This window comes from Myiozetetes cayanensis, unplaced genomic scaffold, assembly GCF_022539395.1.
Source record: "Myiozetetes cayanensis isolate MyiCay16 unplaced genomic scaffold, myiCay2020 scf4, whole genome shotgun sequence".
In the NCBI taxonomy this organism is placed as follows: Eukaryota; Metazoa; Chordata; class Aves; order Passeriformes; family Tyrannidae; genus Myiozetetes; species Myiozetetes cayanensis.
Genome location: NW_026087631.1, coordinates 8,495,976 through 8,521,018, shown reverse-complemented (window position 1 = coordinate 8,521,018; position 25,043 = coordinate 8,495,976). Strand labels below are relative to the sequence as shown.

The following is a 25,043-nucleotide window of genomic DNA, read 5'->3' as shown; positions in this document are numbered from 1 at the left end:
CCCACTTTATTGTCCTTCTTGGGACAACAGAACACAACAGCAGCTGCTTCCTCATCAGCTTGCTCTATATAGTAATGCAAGATCATGCAACTGTATTCAGAAAAATAAGCTGGAAAAAGGAAGTGACATGCCAGTGTCAGAATCCAGCAGCATCCATCAGAAGAACAGTAACAGCCAATTCTCAGTTGCAAATAGCTGTTTCTGTGCACTTCTGCATGGAAGCCACAAGAGCACTCTTTAAACAGAACTTACCACAAATAATTTGTAACTGTTCTTACTGTTATCCAATAAGGTAACTGAACGCAGATTAGAAGGCAAGTGGAAGACATGCTCATATTGGAAAAGAAACTTGTGAGAGAGAACTTGAACAGAGCAAATACATATGAACTCCCTTAAAAGATTTTACTAAATTCTTATGTTCACAGATACTGTTAGAAAGGTGGACTGAGAATATGCACCTGATTTTTGATATCTCAGGGCTACAGATGACCACATGTCTGCAGACATGCTTCCTGATGAACCACATTCATTCAGTCCTCCCCAAAACCAACTGTGTGTCTGTCTGTCTGCACGCAGGTTTGCATAACTGAGTTTAAGATTATTAAAATTTACGAACAAGTTACTCACTCTTTTGTGCTGCCTGGCCAATCTTGCCTTAGTCTCCTCCAGTTCTTTGTGAATCTTCAGGACATGCTTATTCATCTTACGAATTGTGGAGTGTAAGATCTCCCAGATATAAAACCTAGGAAAGACACAAGGCTCAAAACGCTATACTACACACTACCCCAAGACAGAAAACTAAACATAGTTTCATACAGAAAACTAACTGGGAGAACTTAAAAAACTTAGTATCACTTAAGACATCTACTGGACTGAACAAACACAGCATATAGGAAAGCATACTTGTAGTGCAAGAAAGCTTAACAGTCAGTTCTTTCCAATTTTTTGCAGTGTGCTTCAGAACCAGAGTTTTATTTCATACACACAGTGCAAGACCATCAACACCTGATGACTCCTTAGATGAAACAGTTCTCCCATTCTCAATATGCAGTGTATCAGTGGTGGTACAAGTTACACACCTCAACCAAAGACCAGGAGCACATCAAGGTAGCAGCTATATAACACACAGCAACAGGCTTTGTCTAGAAGAAGTTTCAGTGCTATTCTACTTAGGCAGGCTTAGATACTGTTTGCAAAATGGCATGCTAGCAACAACCGTGTGCTGTCACGTAAACATTCATACCCAAACTTAGAAAGAAAACCGCTAAAGTATGTGTTTTGTAGAAAGAGCAAAAGCTGAAATGTACCTTCTTCCACTACTCAGTTTTCATAGATTAAACAATGTACTGGCAACCTCAAATAGCAAGTCAGAGACAAATAACAATCCCAAACAAATTCCTGTTACCTAGTAAAATCATGTGCAAGCTCTGAAGAAAAGATCCAGTTTGCTACTGCAGCACAGTCGACAATTTGTGTCCGAATCATCTTGTCCACAAGCACAGCAATCATCTGTATTTTGTGAAAGACAATACACACACAATCTGTGTAAAATATTCCAGCCTCAGACAAAACCAGAGATGCTTTGATGCAACTCTACATCAGTGGTATCAGTGGGTAATTTCAAATACTTTAGGAAATTGGGTAGTCTAGCCTAAAACATTTCAAATGAGGGGATCCATACCAATTACATAAAGCACTGTTCTCTTGTTAACAACCTTACCTACTTCTGAAAGTGAGCATCACTCTTTGTTAACACACATATTTCCATACCAAAGCAAAAAAATAAAAGAATCAGAGTTGGAACCGAGGACTTAGAGACATGAGTCTTAGTATTTGGCATCCAAGTACTCAAACCAGAGCACATATACCTATCAGATCACCATAATGAAGGAGCTACTGTTAGCCCACTACCCTTGAACTGCAACAGCCTTCAAATGTGACACCAAAGCTTTTCTCTCTGAGGCCTATTAACTTCAGGGTGGAGCCAGTGCCGTGTAGTCAATGGAAGGGCTCACTTGCTGCACTGCCACGACTGTGGAGGAGCTGCAAGCAATGCAGCAGGCAACTGCAGAGGAGAGTAACTGACTACACAGGTTGCAAGCTGCTCAGAAAAAAAAGGTTTATCTTAATTACTCATGTGATTGAATGCCACAGTATCTAAGAACTGCAGCCTGCACTGTATTTATCCTTACAACCACCCGTTGTCAAATAAGGAAGTGTAACAAAGCTCCTTTTAAGGAAGGAAAATTAAAATAACTGAATGAATCATACAGAGGACTCAGCACTCAACTTTCAAGTCTCAGGATAGCATCCTATGCTCTATTTGTCTTTCTGCATTGCCAAGAAGAATTTCTGATTACTTAGCCTGATCTTCCAAGAAACACACATCTAGGATTTTGAGAAAATATTTAATGTCAAAGTTTCTCTTTATGAAGTTACCACCACAACCTTGGTTGTACGTCCAGGGACTAGGGATTCCTGTTGCTAAACCACTACCTGCAGCACAGATCTCATCAGTGCTACACGCCTTGTGAGTACTGCTGGTAGTCTGAACCAATTCAAAGGACGTTCCCATAGACACGGGAGTAGGGTGAGCAGCCTAAAAACAGACTCTGCCTGCTGTCAAGGCGCCATTCCTTCTGTGTGACAACCTCCTTCCTGAGGTTGTGGACTCAGGAATGAAAAAAAAAAGGAAAGTGCTAGATCAGAAACAAAATACTGAACTGCGAGAGCAGAAAATCTAACTTCCGTGGTCAAGCAGAACAGCAGACCTGCCTTACTTTATACTTGACATTTTTTAAAGTGATCTTGATTTATTCATAAAAGTCCAACATGACTATTTATCCTGGGTTTGAAACCTCCATCTCAGTTTGGCCACGATGCAATACAAAGGAATGAAGAGGAAGTAGATACAGATACTAGATTGCAGTAATGCAATTTCTTCTGATCCAGTTAAATGGCAGTAAAAAGTAGGTCAGACTGTAAATGTCACACATTCAAGGTCACTAAACTGGGTAGTAACTTCAATGTATGAAAAAAAAAAAAATCCCCTTTTTTCCATATTTTTAAGAGAAGTAGCAGCCTGCACAGGTATCTCCACCAGGGAATGGACCACATGTCCAGTAGCACATGCAAGGATTATCCCTGGTTCTCAGTGGCATGACTTCTCAAAGCCTGGCCTGTGCAGCTGCGAGGTACAGTCCACTTTCCAGCACTGAAGTGGAACACAAACACACCAGTAAAAAAGACATGAAATAACTAATGCAGGCAAATTCAGCCTGAGTTCCTTATTTATTTCTATTTATAGAAAAATGACAGCTGAGGGAGAAAGCAACTGCTGTGAAGAAACCGAACAGTTTATACAACTGAGGCATTTTTTTGCAGGTCTTTTAGGGTGTTATTTCCTCTGGCTCAAGAATGAACATAATCACAGCACTGTCAGACTGATCTGTTCTGAAACAGCCACTACTGCAGCTCTACTCACCCTGCCCACACACAACAGTGACTCCAGCATGAGCTTTGTGTAATAACTGGATGGCTTTCACCAGCACTTGATGAAAAAAACACAATAACACAGCTCTAAAAAACTCTAGGTTTCCACATCTCTAGGAATGCGGCCTGCTTTTGATATGAGATCTACATATTATTTCAATTTACGTATCTATGCTGTTTTCCAACTCTGAACAAAAACATGATTTTTGGCAAAAGTTATTCTCTTGTACAACAAACAGCATAGTATGAATCTGAGTCATAATGAAGCCTTTGCCCTCTCACAGTGAACCACTGAGGAAGAAGCAGCATCATTGGTGGTATGTACTTTATGTTCAGCCCTCATTTCAGACACTAGTAACAACATTAAATACAACCTCCTGAACTTTCCTTAAAATGACAACAGACAAGTTACAGGATATAAAGCAAATTGTATTTTTTTTTATTTACATACGACCTCTGTGAGTTGAAACACACAAAGATACTTGACGTTCCAGCCTCTTACCTGTGGATGATTCTTCCAAACCTCATACACAACCCTCAGCACATGGAGTTTCCCCTCATCACTTTCAGCAAGGGTTTTGAAGACTTCATGAAACCTTTTAACAGATACAAGTAGTCAGTGGAGGGGCTGGGATCAGGTCAGAAGAGCATGAGATACAAGGCAAGTGGTTTAGATTGGCCAAAATAAAATTTTGTGACTATCTGCTGCACTTCTTGGACAACTGTTCCCTGGAAAACACAACCATCCTTAGCTAAAATAGACTACAAAGACATGGCACCCTCTAAAAGTAACTTACATCTTAGTGGTGAACCTACTTCCTGAAGCGGGGCTATGTTTCTCATACTCTTAAAAGCAGGAGGCACTTTCATGCTTCATGTGCTTACCTATACACAGCTGGAGCAAAATTTGCTGCCTTTTGAGACCTTCCTCTTGACTTGTGTTTCCATAACTTTAGACACTTATCCTAAGTGCCTCTTTTTGAAGGAAATGCTGCTAAAAGCCTCTATTTTAGCAGTTACGCCGACTGCTACAGAGCACTCACAGCCCCGCTTATTGTAATGAAACTATAAAGGGTAAGAGGCTCTTTCTGATCTCATGGTTGCTGCTGATGGTGTGCAGCAGTGAAAATACCACGGGTCTGAGCACTTGCATCACCCTGCCTCTTGCACTCCTGACTGCAGGTTACTACCTGCAGCTTCCTATCAACGCTGCTTCTGCAGAGCTCCCAAGTGCATGCTTTTGGAACAGCTTTATGTATCTTTAGGGACAGACACAAAAATAACTCATTAAGATGCACATGAGACTACCTTTCGTGTAACAAAAGGCCTGAAAGCAACTCCGAAACACAGAGGATTAAAAATGTTATTTTATTTAATTTTGCTAAAAATGGTGCAGTAAATTCTTTATGAGTTCCAGCATATCTTTGAGGGATGATCTCTAAAGTATTTTAGGATGGATTTTACTTTGCTTTGGTAGATAGACAGAAGGAGTTTACGGCAGATTGTTTTGAAGTTTCGTGTTTTCTTTTTCTTTGCTTTTTATACATAAGTAACTGTTCTAGGATCATATTCATAGTCCAAGATATTGGTGATGGCAGCCATCCAGTCATTCAAATGTAAGGAGAATCCCTTGTTCCCCACCATAATCAGCAAATAAATAATTGTAAAGTGGAGTAATTTTCCAAACCTGTCTCTTTTGTTTGACTTACATCACACAGCTGTAATGTACACATTTCTGCTAATTCCATTCACATATATATAATCTAGGATTTACACTACCATTATTATTTCAGTAATCAGTGTCATTAGTTCTAATCATATCGCATTGTGGAGCACCTAAAACACTGCTAGAGCTTGCAGCCCTTTTCTTTTATCATGCATTTCACTGTCAGAATTGACAGTTCCATAAGCCCCAAAACTGACAGTTCCATAAGCCCCAAAATAATGCACATTACACTTACTTTGCCAGGGCACTGAAGGAGTGGCTGAAAGACTTGGCAGCTAGATGGAGCAGAGTCTGAACAAAGACTTCTATTTTCAGAGGGTTGAAAGAAAATCCTTCACCTGCAAGTTATTTAAAGTTGAAATTAATAAGCACTCCAAGTAGAGCATGTAAGCTACTAATAAAACTGTACAGGTAACTTATGGTTTTAGCTCATTTCACAAAAGAGTTCCAACAACAGGGTTGTGGAGGGCTGAGCAGGTAGCTAGTAAAGAGTCACCCAAAATGTGCAGGTTTTCAGGCTGCCATTTCACCACGTAGAAAATGTGCAGGAAGAATTCCAGGTCAGTGAAGAAGCCATCAGAGGCACAGCCACCCTACCAACATGTAGCAGTACTGATGGACTGCAGCAGAGAAAGTCAGCACAGGAAACTGCAGTTGTGCATCAAGATGAAGGCCTGGAAGGCCATAAAGAAGGGAGCGTGGATGAGGAGACAGGAAAGTAAGGGTTACTAACCTAGAGAGGCTGACTATTTGGGATATGGAAATGCCCAGCAAGCATGTATAGCAAATACAGGTACTAAGATGAATGGTGTCAAGTCCTGTCCTGGACCTGCAGCTACCTGCAGCTGAGGACAGGCAGAAGGGAGAGCACTAATTAGTGGGTAATGCCCAAAGCAAATCAGGAAACATGACAGTGGACCCCAGGGCAAAAAAACCCCCACCAGATGGTTGCTGCTCTCTGCCTGCATGACAGAACGCTTGCAAATACTAAAGAAACAATGAAGTAGTCCCCATTGTTTAGATCACTTCTAATTCTCTCACACCCCTCATTCCATAAAATATGCAGGGTTTAGGAATCAGTGCTGCCTGTGGCTGCAAAGCTAAGGAGAACGTGAGCGGAGTCCTCTTGTGAGTTTTTATCTGTGGAAGATGACAGCGGCAGGCTGGCTGTCTTATCTGTTGTGGGACTGCACTGAGGGGAGGGATGCTCTGAGGGCAGAAGTACTGAATTTCAGGGGTGAGGATGACAGCACGAACTGCTCTCTGCTGCTGGGAGGCAAAGGGAATGTTAAAATCTTTCATTCTGTCAGTACTCACAAGAAAACACACCCCAAGCACCAGGTTACTTCTGTTAGGTTAGAAAAAAGAGGCCTGACTTAGCATGTAAGATATTTACAAAAAACCCTAACAATGGTGTATTATTTCTATTCACTGATAAACTGAAACCAGCTACTAGAAGGAAAAGCACACAGTTCTATTAACCACCACACTCACAGCTCCAAAGCATGGCAGATCAATCCATGCACAGGATAAATTACAGCCTGCCAGAGCCTAACAGAATACATCTTACCATCATCATCATCCTGGTTGGGATTAGGCACATCTTTTAAAATGCTGAAGATTTCATCATTGCTGGCCTTGTTTTTAATGGCAATTGTCAAACAGAGTGCCACAGTATATCCAGGAAGAGACCCTGAACAAAAACAAAGAGGTCAAAAATATGTCAAGGCAACATCAGTTTGCCTCTCAGAGAAACCAGTACACTTCCCAGCTACACCTAAAACTAACTGTTTCCAATATCATTGTCCACATCAATATTCCATAAAATCACTCAACAAGGTTTCTGGTCTTCACTTAAAATTCAAAACTTTGAGTAGAACCTTCAGAGCTGAGGTCAGGTGACCACTTTCCTGGCTAAAAGCTCTACTTCAGTTTCCACCACTTTTTGCAGAAATACAATACTTCCTCATTTTCCCCCACAGTATCTGTGATGATGACACTTTTATGCTTAGGTTTGTATTTACACCCAGTAATAAAAGGAATAATAAGGCATCTCTCAATATTCATGCTGTCTGCTCCCTCTGGGTGCTTCATTAAATCAAATTTACTGGTAAAATATTCTACTGTTTCACGAAGTTCAAAAAATAAACTCTCAGTATCACTTCATATGCTGCCTTTGGCATAGCATTGTGGTCAAAGAGGGAAAATGGATGAATTATCCAATTTTAGACTTCTGGCAAATAACACTGCACAACACCACAACCACCTCAGCAACAGTAATTGCCCATATCTGGATTTTCTTTTCTTCATAAGCAGCAGAGAGGATTTTATTACAGTGATCCAGGCTTAATATATATTAATTGCCCATGTGAAGCACATTCACCCATATGAAAATCATGCATATTTATTTCAGCTATGTTCCTCTTAATGAAGACAACTGACATTAGGGTCAATCTAGTGTGCTCCCTTGCTCTGAAACACTTCAACTTGACCAGTAAACACTCGACAATAGTATATTTACTTGACCATATTTAATACTTACTATTACTTTCATCTCCATATTTGTAAATGCATACTGGATTAGCAGGACTGAGGACAGAAAAACTTGCAGGAACAATGTCTATTATTCGCTGATGGTAGGAGAGTCTGCAAATAACAAGTTTCATAGCAGCAAGATTAAAATGAGAATAATACCATGGCTAATTTTACTGTGACTGCTGTATAATCATTTTCCCGTACTTCCACAGAACAAGAATCAGGATGTTTATACAACAGAATGGTAGTTTCTGCTGGATAGTACAAGCTAAGTAAACCAAACTTACTAGTAGATGCCTTCCATTTGAACTCCATGATGCTTGAGTTTCATGTTCATACAATTAATTTGCCTTGTGAAAAGGCTGCCTGGTAAGAAGTTTTATGTAACAGCTTAAGATGCACTGCAGAAAACTAGTAAGATGGTGGGACTCAAAAGTAGAAAAATATTAAACTGGATGTCTTCATTTTACTTTCCAGCTTCATTTAAGTCCCACAAAGGCTTAATTTGCCAGCAGAGTTTTTAGTGAAATGGAAGAGCACAACAGAAAAACTGCATTCATTTTGCAGCACACTGCCTTCACGTTTCCTATACAGAATTCATCCAAAACCAGACTAATGTTTTCATGTAGGATGCTGAATAACATACGCTTTCAGAACATTTTGCTCTTTCTCTCTCTTATATCCTCCTATCTCAACAATTTTACGCCCAGACACTGATTATGTGGTATAGTTGTTGGGTTTGGAGATTTTGTTTGTTTGCATGATTGTTTGTTTGTTTCAGGCAAATGAACACCAGAGGCACCTAGAAGAACCAAGACTAGATTCTCATTTTGCATATTTAATGGTCAGTTCCCTCTCTTTCTGTGAATACTGAATACTTTCCAGGAATACAGCCCAAACTCTTTATTTCTTTCCATGCCTATGGTGAAGCATGTCTTTTTTTAACTACAGGAGTGCATAGACAGCTCACTACCATCTATCTGCACTACTTGTTTCTCCCTCTCTCTAGTGTCCTACAGCAGGTAAACCAGACTAAAAATCACACAAACAACAGAGTCATCTCTTAACTGAAAATGAACTGCAAGACCATAGTCAAGTTAAAAGCACTCTTACAGTATCCAGATGAAACTTTGCCTTGAATGCAACTATCAAAAGATCTTACTTACCGCATGCACTTTTCCAAAACCTCTCTCACAAATTTAGGTTTGGGTTTTTCAAGATCCTGAGTAAGACAATCTGACCTATGAAAGGACAGAAAGGGAAGGCTTTTATTAAAACAGTTTGTGCTATAGTCTCTTTTTGGCTTGGTCTAATAGGTACAAAACAACAACAGTCTAAAGACAAGTGGAGCATTTGACATTTAAGCAATTTTAAGCCACTGAGATAAGTTAATCACTACTTCCTTACTGGCAATTAGCATTCTTGGAATCTCATCTCTCTGTGATACATTTTCAAGTAACATCCCTTCCCCTAGCAGATTAAAAACAATTTGTGGCTATGGTTAGCTGGTTTTCCCTTTCCTTAGTAAAGCAATCTTGTGTGATTTCATGGTCTTTTCCTCCCTCACTGGAATTTTTAAACTTCTGGCTAATTTCAAACGCATTCAGATAAAGAAAAGCCCCAAATACAGTCATGTGCAAGATCTGTGAAAGACAGATCTTTGAATACAGCTGCATGGTCAGTCAACATGGATGCAATAACAGGACAGCCATCAAACACTTAACTCCACATAAGGACAACACGAGAAACATAAGAAAAGCCACAAAACTCTATCAGAAGAAGGGCTGCACCCCTCTCCACATGGATTCTTGGGCACATCACCTACAGAAAGCATGCACAGTAGCAGGCTGTGGAAGCTACTCTAGAGAGAACTTAATCTCAAGCTCATCTCCCTTGCTACATGGGTGCCTGGAATAGAAAGCTCAGGGAACCTGTGGATAGACGTTGATGGTGTCCAGGGAGCTCCTGCTAGAGATGCAAGTTCAAAACATGGCATGGCAAGAATGGGTGGCAGGGTAAGCTCTGATGGAACTTCAGGCACTAGGATTTGGCAGGTGGGAAATAGACCACAAGGTCTCAAGGACAACGCTTATAATGAAAGGTTTCAGGTAGGACACAGAGAAAAATTGCAGAATGAATACAGGATACAGTCAGCACAACCCATTAAAAAGAAAATCAGGGAGTCATTTTGAAAAATGTGATAACAACTTTAATGTCCAGGACACATTAAAGAAATCACATTTCTGCTTCCCTCTTGAAGAAATACTTATACTGGCTTGAGATTTATCACATGTTCACTAGGGACTAAAGAGATTATCAAGATAATCTACCACTGAGGGCTGATGAACAGATTAAGAACAATCTCTAAAGAGCTAGAGGAAAACAATTAACAGGGCCACTATGCCCTTATTCTTCCCAGGTAAGTTCGAAATTTTAAGGGTTTTCCAGTATCAGGTTTGAATCAAAAGGAGAAAAACTTACCAGTCACTTCGTTCCCACAAAGGCTTAATTTGCTACCAGAGATTTTAGTGAAATGGAAGAGCACCACATAAAAATTGCATTCATTTTGCAGCACAATACTTTCACAGTTCTATACAGAATTCACCCAGTGGAAGATGCCAAATAACATACACTTCCAGAACATTTTCCTCTCTCTCTCCCTACCTCTCCTATATCTCCCTTCTCAGCTTTTCGCATACTAATGGTCAGTTCCCTCCATTTCTGTGAATGCTGAATATTTTCCAGGGATATAGCCCCCACTCTATTTATTTCCATGCCCACGGTGAAGCATGTCTTTTTGTAACTGCAGGTGTGCACAGACAGCTCACTGCCATCTGCAATATCAGGTTTGAATCAAAAGCAGAGGAACTTACCAATCTTCCCAGCTCCAACGGAACTGAAAGTTGCTCAAGTGGTGAGAAAACCAGTTAATAAATCTTTATTAAAAGAAAAAGAAAGGTCCATTAAATGTCATAGAAGTGCAGGAAAACTTCCAGTTAAGCTTTTCTTATAAATGCATTCTAAGTTTTCAAAGGTAATCCTGTATTTTTTTAAGCAGTTACTGCATTAAACAGGCATTTCTGTCGACAGATACAAAAGACTTGAGTTTGGAAAGTCATAAAGAAGCTTTTATGGGAAAACAGACAGCTTGTCATGTTCTGTCATTTCATATAAAGAGATGACGTATTAAACTAACAATTAAAATGTAAACTTACTGTGAATATGCAACTTTCACATTTTTGATTAGTCAATAACTGCCTTCCTACACAGTGCAGACATCACTGAAAGGGCAAAATCACCACCATTCTCCTCCTTTCGGTGGCACATACCCCATTAACTCCACTTCCAAGTGGCCCCCCAGACCACTAGGGAGCAGGCACAGTACCAGGTAACAGAGTGCTGTTATACCTGGTAAGTGACAGTACATACAACTATGGACAGCTCTGGACACAGTAAAACCTGTCACCCATCTGCACTGTCCTGTGTTGACAGGCAGACCTCCAGGAGAGTGCCCCAGCCAAAGGGAGGCAAGCTGCCAATCCTCCACCTTTTCTTTAGACTGTTCTAAGCTAGAGGCCACAGAACATTCTGAATAGCATCATGCAGTTCTAACTGTTCTGACTACAGCCTCTTCACTTTTTCCTCTGCACTGGACACTGAGGAATGTTTTCTGTTATCTCCAAAACGCACTTACCTGTCCACACACGTTGTATTCATGGTATCCAAGCGCATGTAGAGCATTTCCGTGGCTTGTGCAAGCTTAAAGTTTCTTATTAAGGTTTACAGAAAAGCACTAGATAAGTCAGATGTTATTCCTTAAAGGTTTTTAATAGAATGTCATCAACCTTTTGCACTGAAAGCTTCCTGAGTCTACTCCAGAGTGAGTTAAATCCACAGTGGAAAAAAAAAAGAATATTGTGAGTTCCATCCTTTAATCCCAGCCTATTTTTCTTCCATCATTGCAACAAGACTGTTGGCTTCCTCCACAGAAGGACAGAATTCACATCATGCAATAAGCAAAACTGCACTGACATGAATAGACAGCAACCTCCTCATGGAGTACTTCTGTAATCTCACCCACAGTCTGGCTTCACAGGCTGCTGCTTACCCACACTCACCACTGAAGGCTTGAAAAAGAGTCAGTGCACTGACTCTACCCAGCAAGGCCTTTATCCTTCTTACAGTGTCCCTATTAAAATAAAAAACTTCATACACCAAGTTCTAGGAAGAGACTTGGCTACTCATTGAGATGATGTGATTTTCAGACAGTAGGTGGTATCATGAAGTAGAATGAAAGTTTTGGCATGAAAATACCAGTGGACAGACATTTTTGATCGTCATCCGTTCTCAGTCTCTAGCTTCATCTAAACCAATGACCTAGGAGGATATAGTGTGATGGTCAGAGTTAGCTGGAAGCCATGCCTCACCATTTCTTCTCAGCATTTAGCCACCCTGTCTGTCTGGAGCTCAACAGATGATTATATTAACCTCCTGAATGCTCCAGTGTGAGCACCAAGTGGGAACTCAAGCAGGTTCTTTTAAATCACCTGCTAAAAAAAAGAGCAGGAGCACTCACACAGTTGTTAGAACAAAATATCAAGTTTGTCCCTTCCTTTCCTTCTCAGGCTTTAATGTGTCTACTGACCATGCTACACGCTGTCCAAACCTAAACAGCCTGCAGTGACAGAGAGAAGTATTGTATTTTACCCTTTTACCAAGACAGCATTTCCTGGGAAGGTTAGAGGAAGTATGAGAACACTGCCCAGAATGCTGAAGAGTCTTGCCTACTTGGCAAATCTAGATCTCTGCAAAGTGGGCTCTGTTATTCTATCATGCACATGTTGCAGGCAAAGTTTCATGCAGCTGCTGCAAAATACTATTACTGCCATTATTTACTGCTATCCCATCAGCTACAGAACAAACATTTCATAAATGCTCTTCAGCAGCACAGAAAGGATACAACTTGTGGTAAAGATCCAGGCTGAAGTTTGCACAGTTCAATCAGGAGCGTTGTGTACATGACTTCAATGTGCGGTGGGGATGGAAGCTGAAACAATTCTGCAAATATTACCTGTAGGAGAGGAAATCACAGAATCAGAGCACAGTCAAACGTGGCCTGCATGACTCTTAGCTTCACAATAGTGCAGGCCATCAGTCTTAAATAACTATCTATCCCAAAAGACCCATATTGTTCTGTCAAATGCATGTTCCAGGAAAAAGAGAGAGAACCATATAAAAGGTAGTGGTAACCCTACACTGTACTAATAAGGCCCACTCTAACTGCCCTTACCATTTCATACTAATACAACACCAGCCTTATACATCTACTATGCCTAAGAGATGTAGCACGCAACTGTAGAAATGGGAATAGTTACAATATGACCTATTGCAGTGATACCACATCATCTGAGAAACACAGAAATAATTTGATCCTGTTTAATAGTAAATATAAATATCAATTATACGAAAGGAAGCCTAAGCATTTAGTATGAAAGACTATTTGCATTAAAATGACATCTCTTTTACATCATGTCCTCTTTTCTCCTATGCAAAACCTCATATAAATAAAGCCCCAAATTTAAACTGCAAATTCCAAAGAGCATTTCATACAACAAAAACATATGCCCAATACTTCTTGGCAGAAGGTCCTTCCAAGAAAACTGAAAATAATCCTGCAGTCAGCATTTGTGCTTTTATTTTAAAGTTTGCCTCTAACAATAAAACCATCTCTGTACAACATCCACCTCTGCGTTTCTGTTTCCTTCGCATTCCATTCTCAACTAAATCTAAACAACATCAAAGGAATCGGGAATCTTTGATTCATTATGGTTGATCAGTTCCCTCTTTAAACTTCTGAATAAAGCTTAAAGAAGTAAGCTTCAGAAAAATCTTGTTTAAGAAATCAACCTCCATTTATAGACTCCAAAAACAGCACATGAAAACACACTGACTAGAACTTGTTTATTCTAAGGAAGGACTTGACAGCAGAAAGAGACCGTAAGATGCTGGGGAACCTTCTGTGTCAGAATAATTTAGAATACCGTTAAGATAGATGTGACAAAAACGTAGGGACAACTTTGTTAGGTTAGAAAATGGCTCCACTTCTCAAGACAGGAAATAACAACTGGATGATGAGTTGCTTTCTGTTTGGGATACTGCATAAAGCTGTGTTTCTGATACTCATCACATGTTCGTTACCAAGTACTCAGTTCAAGTATTTCAAACTGTCGTCACATACTTTGTGAAGAGTTCAAGGCTACAAAAATGATCAGGACACTGATGCCCTGAATGTCTCAACTGTGTACCAGAAACTGTGGGAGCACAACAATACACAGCAGTACAACAAGCCAATGAGGCTGCCCAGACATCCCCTGTGAAGAGCTACCAGAAATACCTATAGGTGTGTCTGGAAGAAGCTACTGAGAGAAAGGTGTCACACTTCAGTGTTTCACACGGGTTCCAGGCAGCAGGGAACATCCTGTGCCCAAGGGGGTCCCCAAAAGCATTTTGGGACACTTGGGAAGGTACTGACAACTCCTTCCAGGTTCCATTTACTTCTGCCTGTTACTGAAGTTCTGAACTTCAAATAACATTTTCCTTTATTTGTTAGACCACATTATTTCTACAGTTCTGTGACTTACTGAAAAAGTCAGTGAAATTTCACAGATTAAACTACTGTTGAAAGCAACATATAACCAACATGACTGCTGGTGAGGGAGATCATCAGACAGACTTTACAAGGAAGCAGCAGTAAAGCAGAATGAACAGAAGCACAGAAAAAAAAACCTATGCTAAGCCTTACAAACTCTGAATCTTCATTAAAAGTGAGCAGTCAGACAAATAATAAAGTGAATATCCTAAAGTAACTCAAAATTGCAAGAAAAAAGGAAATTATTAGTGTTAGTCAAAGAATCTGTACTCTAATTTTGCACTTCTTTTCATCACTTTTTACAGCACCTCAAGATACTGAAGGTAAAATCACTGAATATACTTCAGCGTTAGGGCAGAGAACTACTCCTCATTTTAATATTCCTCCATTCTGAATTCAAAGTGCAAGAAGAACAAGGTGACCAAACCCCATGTAACTTTACAGAAATCAAAATATCTGGCATTTTGGTGCAAAAGGAATTCTCAATCCCACTTTTATGAAGATAAATCTTCTACATAACATTATTTCCTGTCAAAACTAGCTCTGAAATTCCTACTTACAGCTACTTCTTCATAAAACCTTTCTATGACAAGTTGCCGTAACTGAAATCTGTTCATCCCTTTCAACTTCTGATGAAAATGAATGCAGTTTTATGCAGTTCTACAACTTGAAAACTTTTCAAAGAAGGCAGCAAAAGAAAACCTATGCTGCTCTTCTGGTACACATTACAGTTGCCTAGCATTCTCTAATATGGAGAATGCCCCAGAGGAAACACGTTGCTATTTCACTGCAAGTTCTTTTGAGGGCTAGTAGAACAAAATAATTTAGAAGATTGTCCTAGTTAGAGCAGCAGGGACTGTCTGGGTGTAACCCAAACTGAGTATTCTAAACCTTCTATGTCATTTCCCAGACTCTGTTAACAATAGGCCATTTGCAGAAGCTGCCCAGAGCACACCTGACCCCTCAGGCTGTTAGCTGGGTGTTAAGAGGCCTGTGAGATAAGAGGATGTTCCTGTCCTCCCACCCACAACTCACAATCACCGTTTGTGGCACTCCCAGCCCTGGGAGAGGTGCTGGGCATTCCTGCCTGAACATGAGTGAATACAATCTTGGGCTCTTGGGACTTCTGGTACCTCTAGTGGGATCCAGAGGAGGACCACTGCTCTCAACCGGACTGCGACCATCACTCGCATTTTTGTGGGTTAAAACCAATTGTTAATCTGTATAACTGTGTTTATTGTATTATTTTTATTAAATTGTAATTCTGACTAATAATCTCTTTTGAGTTGCATTAATTTCTCCTGCTGGTTTGCCTTTAAACCAGCACAAAGATCCAAACATAAAATCCTACGGAATAGCAGGAGTCTAACTGGAGATCAAGTCAAAAGCCCCCTGCATAAGGCAGTCACCTAGAGCAGGTTGCTTAGGGCTGTGTCCTGTTACGTTGTGAACCTTTCCAAGGGTACAGACTCCACAAATTCTCTGGGCAAACTCTTCCAGTGCTCAATCACCTCTGAATTAAAAATAGAATTTTTTTACGTTTAAATGGAGGTTTTTTTGTATTTCAATTTGTGCACACTTCCTCTTGTATTTTCACTCGAATTTGTTCTAAACTGAAAGTGACTCAAATGCAGCCATCTCTTAGGCTGTGTGATACATTAGAAGCATCATATATATAATCTTAAGTTTGAGAAATGCCACAACCCAGATTACTAGTTCATTAAGAAATTTTGGTATTTGATCAGAGCTCCAATGTTAAAATGACAACAAAAGCTCAAGACAACCCGCTCATTTATAAAATGTTGTTTCAATTCAACGAGGTTCTGGTTGATTCCCAAATCAACCTGTAATTTAATGGATCTGTAACAGAACTAACTGGGACATATTACTCATGAAATAATGGTGCTACAAAGAGGAGATCTATAAAATCCATACCTCTACAATGTGGTAGTTCAAGGGGATCTTGTTATTTCCCGGATAGCTCAACAGCTGTGCAGCACTGCAAAACCAGAGATACATTCAAACATGACATAGCAAATGTGATGTAAAGACCAAGTAACAGAATTACAGATAATGCTTAATTCTATGCAAGAGTTTCCACAAAACCAGCATCAAACACATCAATAATGCTTCTAAAGCTTGTTCATTAATTCACAAAGCACTTAAAAGACAGCACAAGAACAAAGTAGCATTGTCTAAACTACGATCTGTAACAACTGTATGTAGTGGTTACATTGCTTTGCTTTAAAAAGTCACTGTGATATGCAATTCTGGCATAAACCCGCCAAAAATGGAAAGAAGAACTACCCCTAACAATTATAGTTCAGAATGACTTGAAAGCACAATTAAGCTAATGGGTTATGTAAGAAACTCATGTTTCAAATGCTTCATCTTTTAATCAGGTCGTTACCACCTATCATTAGTGCAAAGCAAACAACTAACTTCTCTGGTAGTCTTAGTCTTTTACTGTCCTCTGATAATTACAAAGACTACCCCAGTAACTGCAACAACACCGAATTTCTAGTTTCTGCTGAATCAAACAGCTGCAACAAAAAAACTTTATCACATGCCATCCCCAAACCCAACATTTCTGCCCATTTTTTTGAGTACTATATACAGTTTGGTAGTTTTCATACAGAAGCCTGACACCTGCAGCAAACCACCTCGGTTATCAATTACCCACATCAAACATTGCCCAGGCAGAAATGAAGGAAAGTGCCCTGACTGCATCCTGAATTGAGTGGACTGCACAGCTGAACTGAAACTAACGAAATCTACTGGCCCAGCAATGGCTCCCCAGAGCTCAATTATCTCTGCCATGTAATTCCCACAGGAAGCCCAACACAGAGCTGTTCCATAAACACCAAGGCACTGTCAGCTGCAGATGAACAAGCTCAAGGCTCACTGCCCCACCCAGCAAATCAGCCCCCTCAATACTCTGGGAAGCACAAAACAGTCACACTCCCCACAGCGCTCTTGTGAAGAATAAGGTGTGTCTGCATACTTTTTACCGCATGTTCTGTATTATCAAGGGATTCCCTTCCCAGAATCCACTGTCCCCCTGGATCATACAGACTCTGTTATCTCGGTATTACAGCACACAGTATCCCAGGCAGCAGTTTTAATAGAGCTAAATGTAGTAAATTAGCTTTCACCAAGTGCTTCAGGAAACATTTGGTCCCAAACTCTCTCCTAACCACTGCAGGACTCTACACATCCCTACTGGCACCAAAGCCATGGCAGCATTTAAAAAGTGCCAGGCCCCCTAGTGCTCAGCTCCTCCTACCAAGTCTTTCTCTCCTTCCAGTGGGATTTGATGATGCAGTGGAGGTTCTCTTCTATTACAAATCGTTCAACGGAGTGGCTGCCAGGCATGACAGGACCCTAGAAAGAAAGAGTGAAGACTCATGAAGATCACTGCTAATGCCGTGGTACAACAGGCAGCAAGCTACCCTAGATACATTTACAGGTGAAAAAAAGTGGTCCAACTTCCACAGAAACTCAGTGAGGTCTCAGCTGCCCTTTAGCCTTCAGGACTGAAGAGGTGATGTCACACAGTTCCACGCAAACCTCAGACTCACGTTTAAAACAAAATGTATGTTAGGACTTATTACAAGAAGAAATAGGAACAAAATTAGAGAACATCATTTTAAGTTCATAGAGCATCTGCTTCTTCCTTTGCTTTGTGGAGTCATTGGGCAGGCTACCACTATGCAGCCTGGAAAGAAAATCAACAGTTGAGCTAGAATATGATAAAGGAATAAAGCCACAGAGTAGAAGAATACATACTCATGTGTATTCTTTCTTGTTCATTGCAAAAAAAAAAAACACAACAAATGAAGGTAAAAGGCAGCTGACTTAAAAGGAAATGGAGGTATAAAAGCATTTGGGGAAAGCAGTACATATTCTTTTCCTGCACTCCTTTGTTCCACAATACGCATCAACAAATTTTAACAGACAATAAACACTGCAATAAATACCTAGCCTGGAGAAAGACTCCAGTCACCAACCTTTTGGGAGTGAAGTCTAACCCTGCGAACGTAGTTTTACTAGAGACATTAGAGAATTCAGTCAACATTGTCATTCTAAGCATCGCAACATCTAAATTCTCCTCACCACAAACTCAGCTTTTACAGTAACTTGGTAACTTAGTTCGTTTCTGCAGAAGTACCAAAGCAAAACTGTCCTCAAACCACTCACTGTCCTGGGAGAGGAGACATCACATTTTGACCACTATCACCCCAGCAACCTAACTGTGAAATCCGCTCGCCATCTTCCACAGCAATCACATACCTCAGGGTCATCTGTGTAGTCAAACATCCTAAAAATAACCCTTGGCATCGGGTACACTGAATCTTCAGTATGAGGTGGAGGGGTGAACGGAGGCAGATTGTGTTGCAGAGCTTCACAAAGAACGCTGTCAAAAGCCAAGTAGGGCCTCAGAATGTGTCGCTCCTGCCAACGGTCTTTTTTCAGCTTCTGAATCTGAGACCAAAGGCAGTCTAAATACTGAAGGAAAAGGGTGAGAAACGTCAGATGCGCCGAATCTCGCAACAAAAATGGCAGTTCCCTGAGCTATCTGAAATGTATTCCTTAAACTCCATGCTCCACCCCGAAAAAAACAGTTTCTTAAACTGCTGCTTCAGTAAACTAACAAATAATTTAAGAACTCTAAATACAAGAGCCGCTCCTAATTCCACACAATATTGTGCTTAGTAAAATTTAACCCCTTTAAGTTTTTTGAACACCAACAAGCAGCTCGGGAGTCTCGTGGAGCTACAGCAGCAAACGTCATGTCACTGCTCTTTGGTGGTATTAAAACAGACATATCAACATTAAAATCAGAAATACATTCTATTGGACTACCATGCTGGTCCTAGAGCAATCAAAACTACCAGCTATTCAATACATATAAAATACTATCAAATATTAAATACCTTTGCCTTGGTTTTCAACACAGTTTTGAGTCCCAGCATTCTCACAGAGATAGCACAGACATCTGTGCAACTGGCAATAAATAATCTTGCTTTGTTTAGTTACTCCAGGAACTCTGGAGGCCTGTGGCCCTACTGAACGCAAGTTTCAAATTATAACTTCTACACGGAGGTGCTTTGCATTTACTGAAATCATCACACTACAAAATGTGAGCATTACAAAACTGGTAACAACCAGCACTTGAAGTGAACAGTCATGTCTGCAAGTACTCTGGGTAACACATGGTATCAAATGCAGTCAGCTAATCTCTCTACTGAACTAAATGAGAAAATCCAGATACTGGGCAGGCAGAATACTCATATAGACAAATCAATCATAATCAGAAAGCCTACTCCTCCAAATTAGGATTAACAAGATAATTATTAAGGCTGTGATTTAATCAGAACAGTGAGCACAATCTAAGAGGGCCATGCTCCAAAATATCCCAGAAAATCAATTTAGATACCCCATCCCAACATTTGTCCTGAAAGTCAGGGGAAAGAAGCATCTTCAGGAATATCCAGAAAGGCAAATCCCACCCTAAGCCAGCCAGATGCCACCTCTCCTCTCCATATTTTTGGCTCGATTGTGAAAGATGGCATGGTAACTGCTGCCCACAGTTTCTACATATTTCTTTAGCACTTCCTAAGGTGGAGAAAGCAAAGTCACTACAGAGGGTTCTTTCTCACAGACAGAAAACATTTGGGGATAAGTGAGGAATTACATTCTGTTTTACACAAAAAGTCTTTTAAGATGAAGTCCTGCAACCTGCAGTTCCAAAAAAACACTACAATCTACAGCCATTCCTCACTTTGTAATATTTTTCAGAGGCCTGTCAGCACACAACAAAACACTTCTTACTCCATACAAGCTCATATTTTGGACCAATACTTGGAAAAGAATTCCCCCCACACAACTTATTGGAATTACTGTCAAACAGCAGACAGCTCAAAGCATTCATGCTTTTAGAGGTGCCTTTTAATTTTGCGATAAAAGAACACCTTTGCACAAAACTATTTTTGACTTTCTGAAAGAATGCATGTAAAGTCCAATCACCTCTTCTTGTGGATGTGGTTTATCAGCCGTCCACACCTGCAGCATGGGCACATGAATCTTCTGGCGGCGTCTGTTTAAACAGGAAAGAAAACTTGACTTTAATGGACTAATTTAGGGCAGCAATTTTGTTTTTTCTTGTGGGTGTACTGCTATTTGTTCTTTTCAGCTGATGAAGTCTACAGTATATAAAAAAGAGGTTTCTGATTACTTAAAATCTCTCTATTAGTACATTTTGACAACAACATGAACTTGAAGCACCCAGACAGAATGCAGTGACGCTTGTTAGCACTACTGCAGCAACTGTTCAGTGTTCATACCACACTTACAACTCCAGCTGCTCCAGCAAGAGCAGAACATGACCTAGAACATACTCTAGAATTAGACATGACAATAAAGCTTTTCAAATTCAAAAATCTTTCCACCTAATGTATTTTCAGGGCTCTTGTTCCCCCTCACAGGGCAGTTTGGACCTAAGGCTTTAGAATACTTTTAAGTGAGCATTAATAATCAAAGCTATTAATTCTTATTTACTAATATACTTAAACAGATACCACTAAGAGTGTTTCTAACTGGGTTACAACTTACTTCAAATAACTTTCTGTCTGAGACAAGAGACGATCCATTTCAGCGTCCTTTTTCTCATATAACTCCTTTCCAACCCAAGGCAAAGATGACAGAAATGCAAAAATATACCAGTCACATCGCACCTACAAGAAGGTAACATACCAAAATCTAAGTATACAAGTGAGCTTCAACAGATTTTGTACACACATAACATTTAAATTTGAAACATCAGCACACTGTTTTGGCGGGACACAAAGACCAGCATTTGCAGATTGAGACATCTAATTTTTCGCTTGAACTGTGATAAACAGACCTGAAAAACGGTATCACTTTCAAAGTCCTTCTGCAGATTATCAGTACAGGAGAAAAGCCAGCTGCCAAAGTAAGGTAAAATAAATTCACTTTGGCCACTTCACTATAAAGGACCACACTTTCTTACTGTATGATCTATTTCCCAATTGCCACAGGCTCCTTTTACTAATGCTCAGGAATTCAGTTTGCTGTCTCTAAAACCATCCTGTTCTAAGCATAAGTAAAAGGAGGATCAGTCCAGACAGACTGTGAAAACAGCCCTAGGGAGCCCACAGATCTTTTGCTTACTTGGGGTACATCCTCCTCCTGTGTCACACTCACGAAGTTCTCAAACATAGCTACCATTGAAGGTGCAGCTATTACATGACAATTCACAAGATCAGACAGAAAACGAACCTAAAAAAAAGAGAGAAAAAATGTTTAAAATTAATACTTTATACACTGGTTGCACAAGAACAAACAAACTTTACTGAAATGATTTAAAAAAAAATCAATAAAAGTATAATACCCACTGAGGACCACCAAGACTGAAATACTGTACAGACCCACCTTTCAAAGCAAGAAAACAAGTATCGTAAGTGCTGCCTAACAGATTGTTCACTACAATGTCTGTTATCTGTTCCACTTCCACAACACTGAAAGGATAATATTCCTAATAAAGGAGTGATGGGAAATACCAGTATGCATTCTAAGACATGCAACCTGATTCCACAGACGAAGACCCTTATACTTCTACCTATACAGTATACAGTATACAGCTATACAGTACCAGACCACTAAATAACAGAAATTCAGCAATTAAGTCCTATTAGAAAATTGTCCCACGGTTGAACAGCAGTCTCTTGACTAGAACCTTTATTTTCACCAGTTGGGTTCAGAAGCAGCTGGGAACTTGGCAGTGGGCTTCTAAATCAAACACTGCTGAAGTTCCAATACCTTTTAGCAGACAAAATCTATAAGCAGCAAGAACAGGGCCAGTGGTTTCAAAGACAGGTAGCACTTAAAACTGCCTGTTTTATCTTCATCCCCCATAAGCAGAATGAAAACAGCCATCCAAAACAGCTTTTAAGAACCAGATTGTTCATTTTCTTTTCAGTATTTTTCCAAGAGAACCACAAGATAGTTGTATACCTCGGAACATAACAGAAGCACAACGACTCTCATTCATCTTTTACATTTGACTATAGAACAGGTGGGGAGAAGCACCTCTTTACCACAAATTTAATTTTTCACTGGAAAAAATATACAGTTGAAAGTAAATTTTGCAACTGTAATATGATCCCTCTCCCTTGAGGAAGGAAATAGTTCTCACGTAACACACATTTCCTCTTGGAGTATTTACAGTTACTGACTGTAACATACACTGCACGGCCCAGCTCTTCTGGGACAAAAAGGTATAGAAGGAGACGAAAAGGACAAAGAGAAATGTAAAACAAATAGACAGAACTCCACTTACTAAGTGCACAGCTTCGTTATACATATTGACTTTCAGACATTCTTTAAGCTGACGAATCATGGCTTCTACGAATTCTCCACCAAAATTGTAGTTCCTGGCATTCAGCAACCCAACCAGAGTGGTGTAAACAGTAAGCTTTTCTGGTAACAGACGTGCGCTGGCACAGAAAAAGAAACACTCAGTTAGTCATTTATTCATCACGTGCCAATTGCATTGCACCTTAGAACCTGCTTCTCTTGACTCACGAGGAAATAAGATTGCTAGCGGGATCTTACAGTTTTATCCCACAGTTAGCATCTTACAGACAATATTTTTTGTTTCAACCATAGCCCCTTAGAAAGGCACGTGCCATTTTCAAGTACAATTAAGGTATATGCTTTTTATTTATATCTAATTGCTGAATATTCCAGAGGGTTGGACAAATAATACATGTGATGGAATTTATGTAAGGATGTAAGAAGCTGCTTTAAGTTCACAATTTAGAAATAATGTTATTATGCAGCACAGGGAAAGCCAGGCCCTACCATAAAGAATTAATTCTCCTCAACCATTTTCATATGCATGAAAGCTAACCCTGTACTTTCAGAAGTGTCTCATTGCTACAGCTAAAAAAAAAAAAAAAGGCACTATCTGCCTTTTACTAACAAGTATTGGTACAAAAATAGATTTATAGTATCTGCAAAACCAGATACTTTAGTGTAGGCTACAGTCTCCCCCGCACCCTTCTTTTGTATTTGTCTTAACTGCTACCTTAGGCACTTCACAACCCCTCCCTCAGACACCACTCAGTGACCCTGACAAAGAGCACCTCTGCTCCTGCACTCTGCAAGGGAGAGTAGGGAGAGCTGTCAGGCAGCACAGAGACTGCTTCCTGCTCCTCATGTTTGGGCTTACAAAGACATAAGCAAATCGTTGCCAGAGAAGAGGAGAAAGCAGTGAGGAAACGTCACAGATAATAAGACTAAATAAGTGTTAGCAGCTAACAGCTTTGGTAGTCATAAGCATTTCACCTGGGTACAGGAAACTGCCCAGCATTGCTGTGTTTCCACAGCTACTGAAGAGCAGCTCTCAAGTTTCTTCTATCTGCTTTGAGCCTTGTACACATTTCAAGTCAAAGTAATGCAAAGTCGTATTTTCCTTTAATGACACCTACTACATAATGAGCTTATTCCTTCTATTTCTTTCATTGGTAGTAAAACAAACTCCATGCTATGACAGCAGTAAGGAACTAAAACCACTCTTGGCATTTAAACTACCCTTAAACTTATGCACAAAGAAAACACTTCCTATATTCCCAGACTTCCTCTATACGTACACAGTGCACAGAATTCTGAGTATCTTGCTTTTGTAATTGGGCAGATCAGCTTCCAAAACACCAGCTAGGCCCTCCAAGTTGCTCTCCAAAGACGAATTACTCTAAAATTAAAACAGAAAAAAAAAAGCTTCATCATCAACCAGGCAAAGTCTGAGGAGATGTCACCTCTTTTTTCAGGGCACCAAGCTGTGATAAACTGCTCTCACTTGCCTGAGAGAAGGAGCAGCTACTCCTCAGAAGAGCTGCACCTCACCAACCTCCCCCCTGGGAACCCCAGTGCTCCCCAAGGATGCAAGACGACACCACCTCGGGCATCCTTGCAAGGCAGCCGAGCCTTGGTTAACAACACAGCGTTTGCGCCTTTTTTTCTCAGTGCACGGTCATCTTTTGTCCTTTCACCTCCTCTTCCACTAGCCCTAAATTCCGTCAGGACTGGAAAATCGTGCCACAGGGACACCCAGTTTATTCCTTCACGTCCTTGGTAGAGTGGGACCACCAACCCCCGCAGGCGCACAGGTAACAAACTACTGGCTGCCCGTGTATCGCCGCTGGGCAAACACCACGATGCAAGTTAAGCACTTGCCCGCCACAGCAAGCGGCTTTGAGAAAACCGACAACTTTCCGCGTCTCTCAACAAAACACGTGGGGTTTTTTTGGGGGGAGGTGTGTGTGTGTGGGGGGCGGCTACTACAGACGACCTGCTACCACATGGCGCAACGAAGGGGAAGGGGCGAAGGGAAACAAGGCCTGAGCTCTCCCGAGCCCACCTACCTTCTCTCCCACCCTGCAGATGAGCGACTCGAGCCTCTCCTCGATCTCCGACGGCTCGGACGTCCTCCGCCTCTTGTGGGGCTGCCCTGCTCCAGGAACACATCGAGCACAGCGTTACCGACGCCGGAGAAAACACTTCCCACCACCCCGCTCCTCCATCCCGCCCCATCCACCCTGCCGGCCGCCCGCGCCA

At 40.6% G+C, this 25,043-nt stretch overlaps 1 protein-coding gene across 1 annotated transcript in view; it reads right to left on the bottom strand.

Moving 5' to 3' along the window:
* NCBP1 (nuclear cap binding protein subunit 1) overlaps window positions 1-25,043 on the bottom strand; it is a 33,884-nt gene that overhangs the window by 8,456 nt on the left and 385 nt on the right. The window contains exons 2-20 of the mRNA XM_050330003.1: window positions 24,851-24,936; window positions 24,080-24,180; window positions 22,765-22,921; window positions 21,597-21,704; window positions 21,018-21,139; window positions 20,433-20,502; window positions 18,696-18,911; window positions 17,689-17,786; window positions 16,338-16,401; window positions 12,714-12,824; window positions 11,448-11,512; window positions 10,627-10,689; window positions 8,920-8,994; window positions 7,761-7,864; window positions 6,789-6,911; window positions 5,454-5,556; window positions 3,995-4,088; window positions 1,406-1,509; window positions 628-742 (exon numbers count right to left, since the gene is read on the bottom strand). Of these exons, the coding sequence (XP_050185960.1) occupies window positions 628-742; window positions 1,406-1,509; window positions 3,995-4,088; window positions 5,454-5,556; window positions 6,789-6,911; window positions 7,761-7,864; window positions 8,920-8,994; window positions 10,627-10,689; window positions 11,448-11,512; window positions 12,714-12,824; window positions 16,338-16,401; window positions 17,689-17,786; window positions 18,696-18,911; window positions 20,433-20,502; window positions 21,018-21,139; window positions 21,597-21,704; window positions 22,765-22,921; window positions 24,080-24,180; window positions 24,851-24,936 (1,979 nt within the window). The remainder of the gene's footprint in view (window positions 1-627; window positions 743-1,405; window positions 1,510-3,994; window positions 4,089-5,453; window positions 5,557-6,788; window positions 6,912-7,760; window positions 7,865-8,919; window positions 8,995-10,626; window positions 10,690-11,447; window positions 11,513-12,713; window positions 12,825-16,337; window positions 16,402-17,688; window positions 17,787-18,695; window positions 18,912-20,432; window positions 20,503-21,017; window positions 21,140-21,596; window positions 21,705-22,764; window positions 22,922-24,079; window positions 24,181-24,850; window positions 24,937-25,043) is intronic.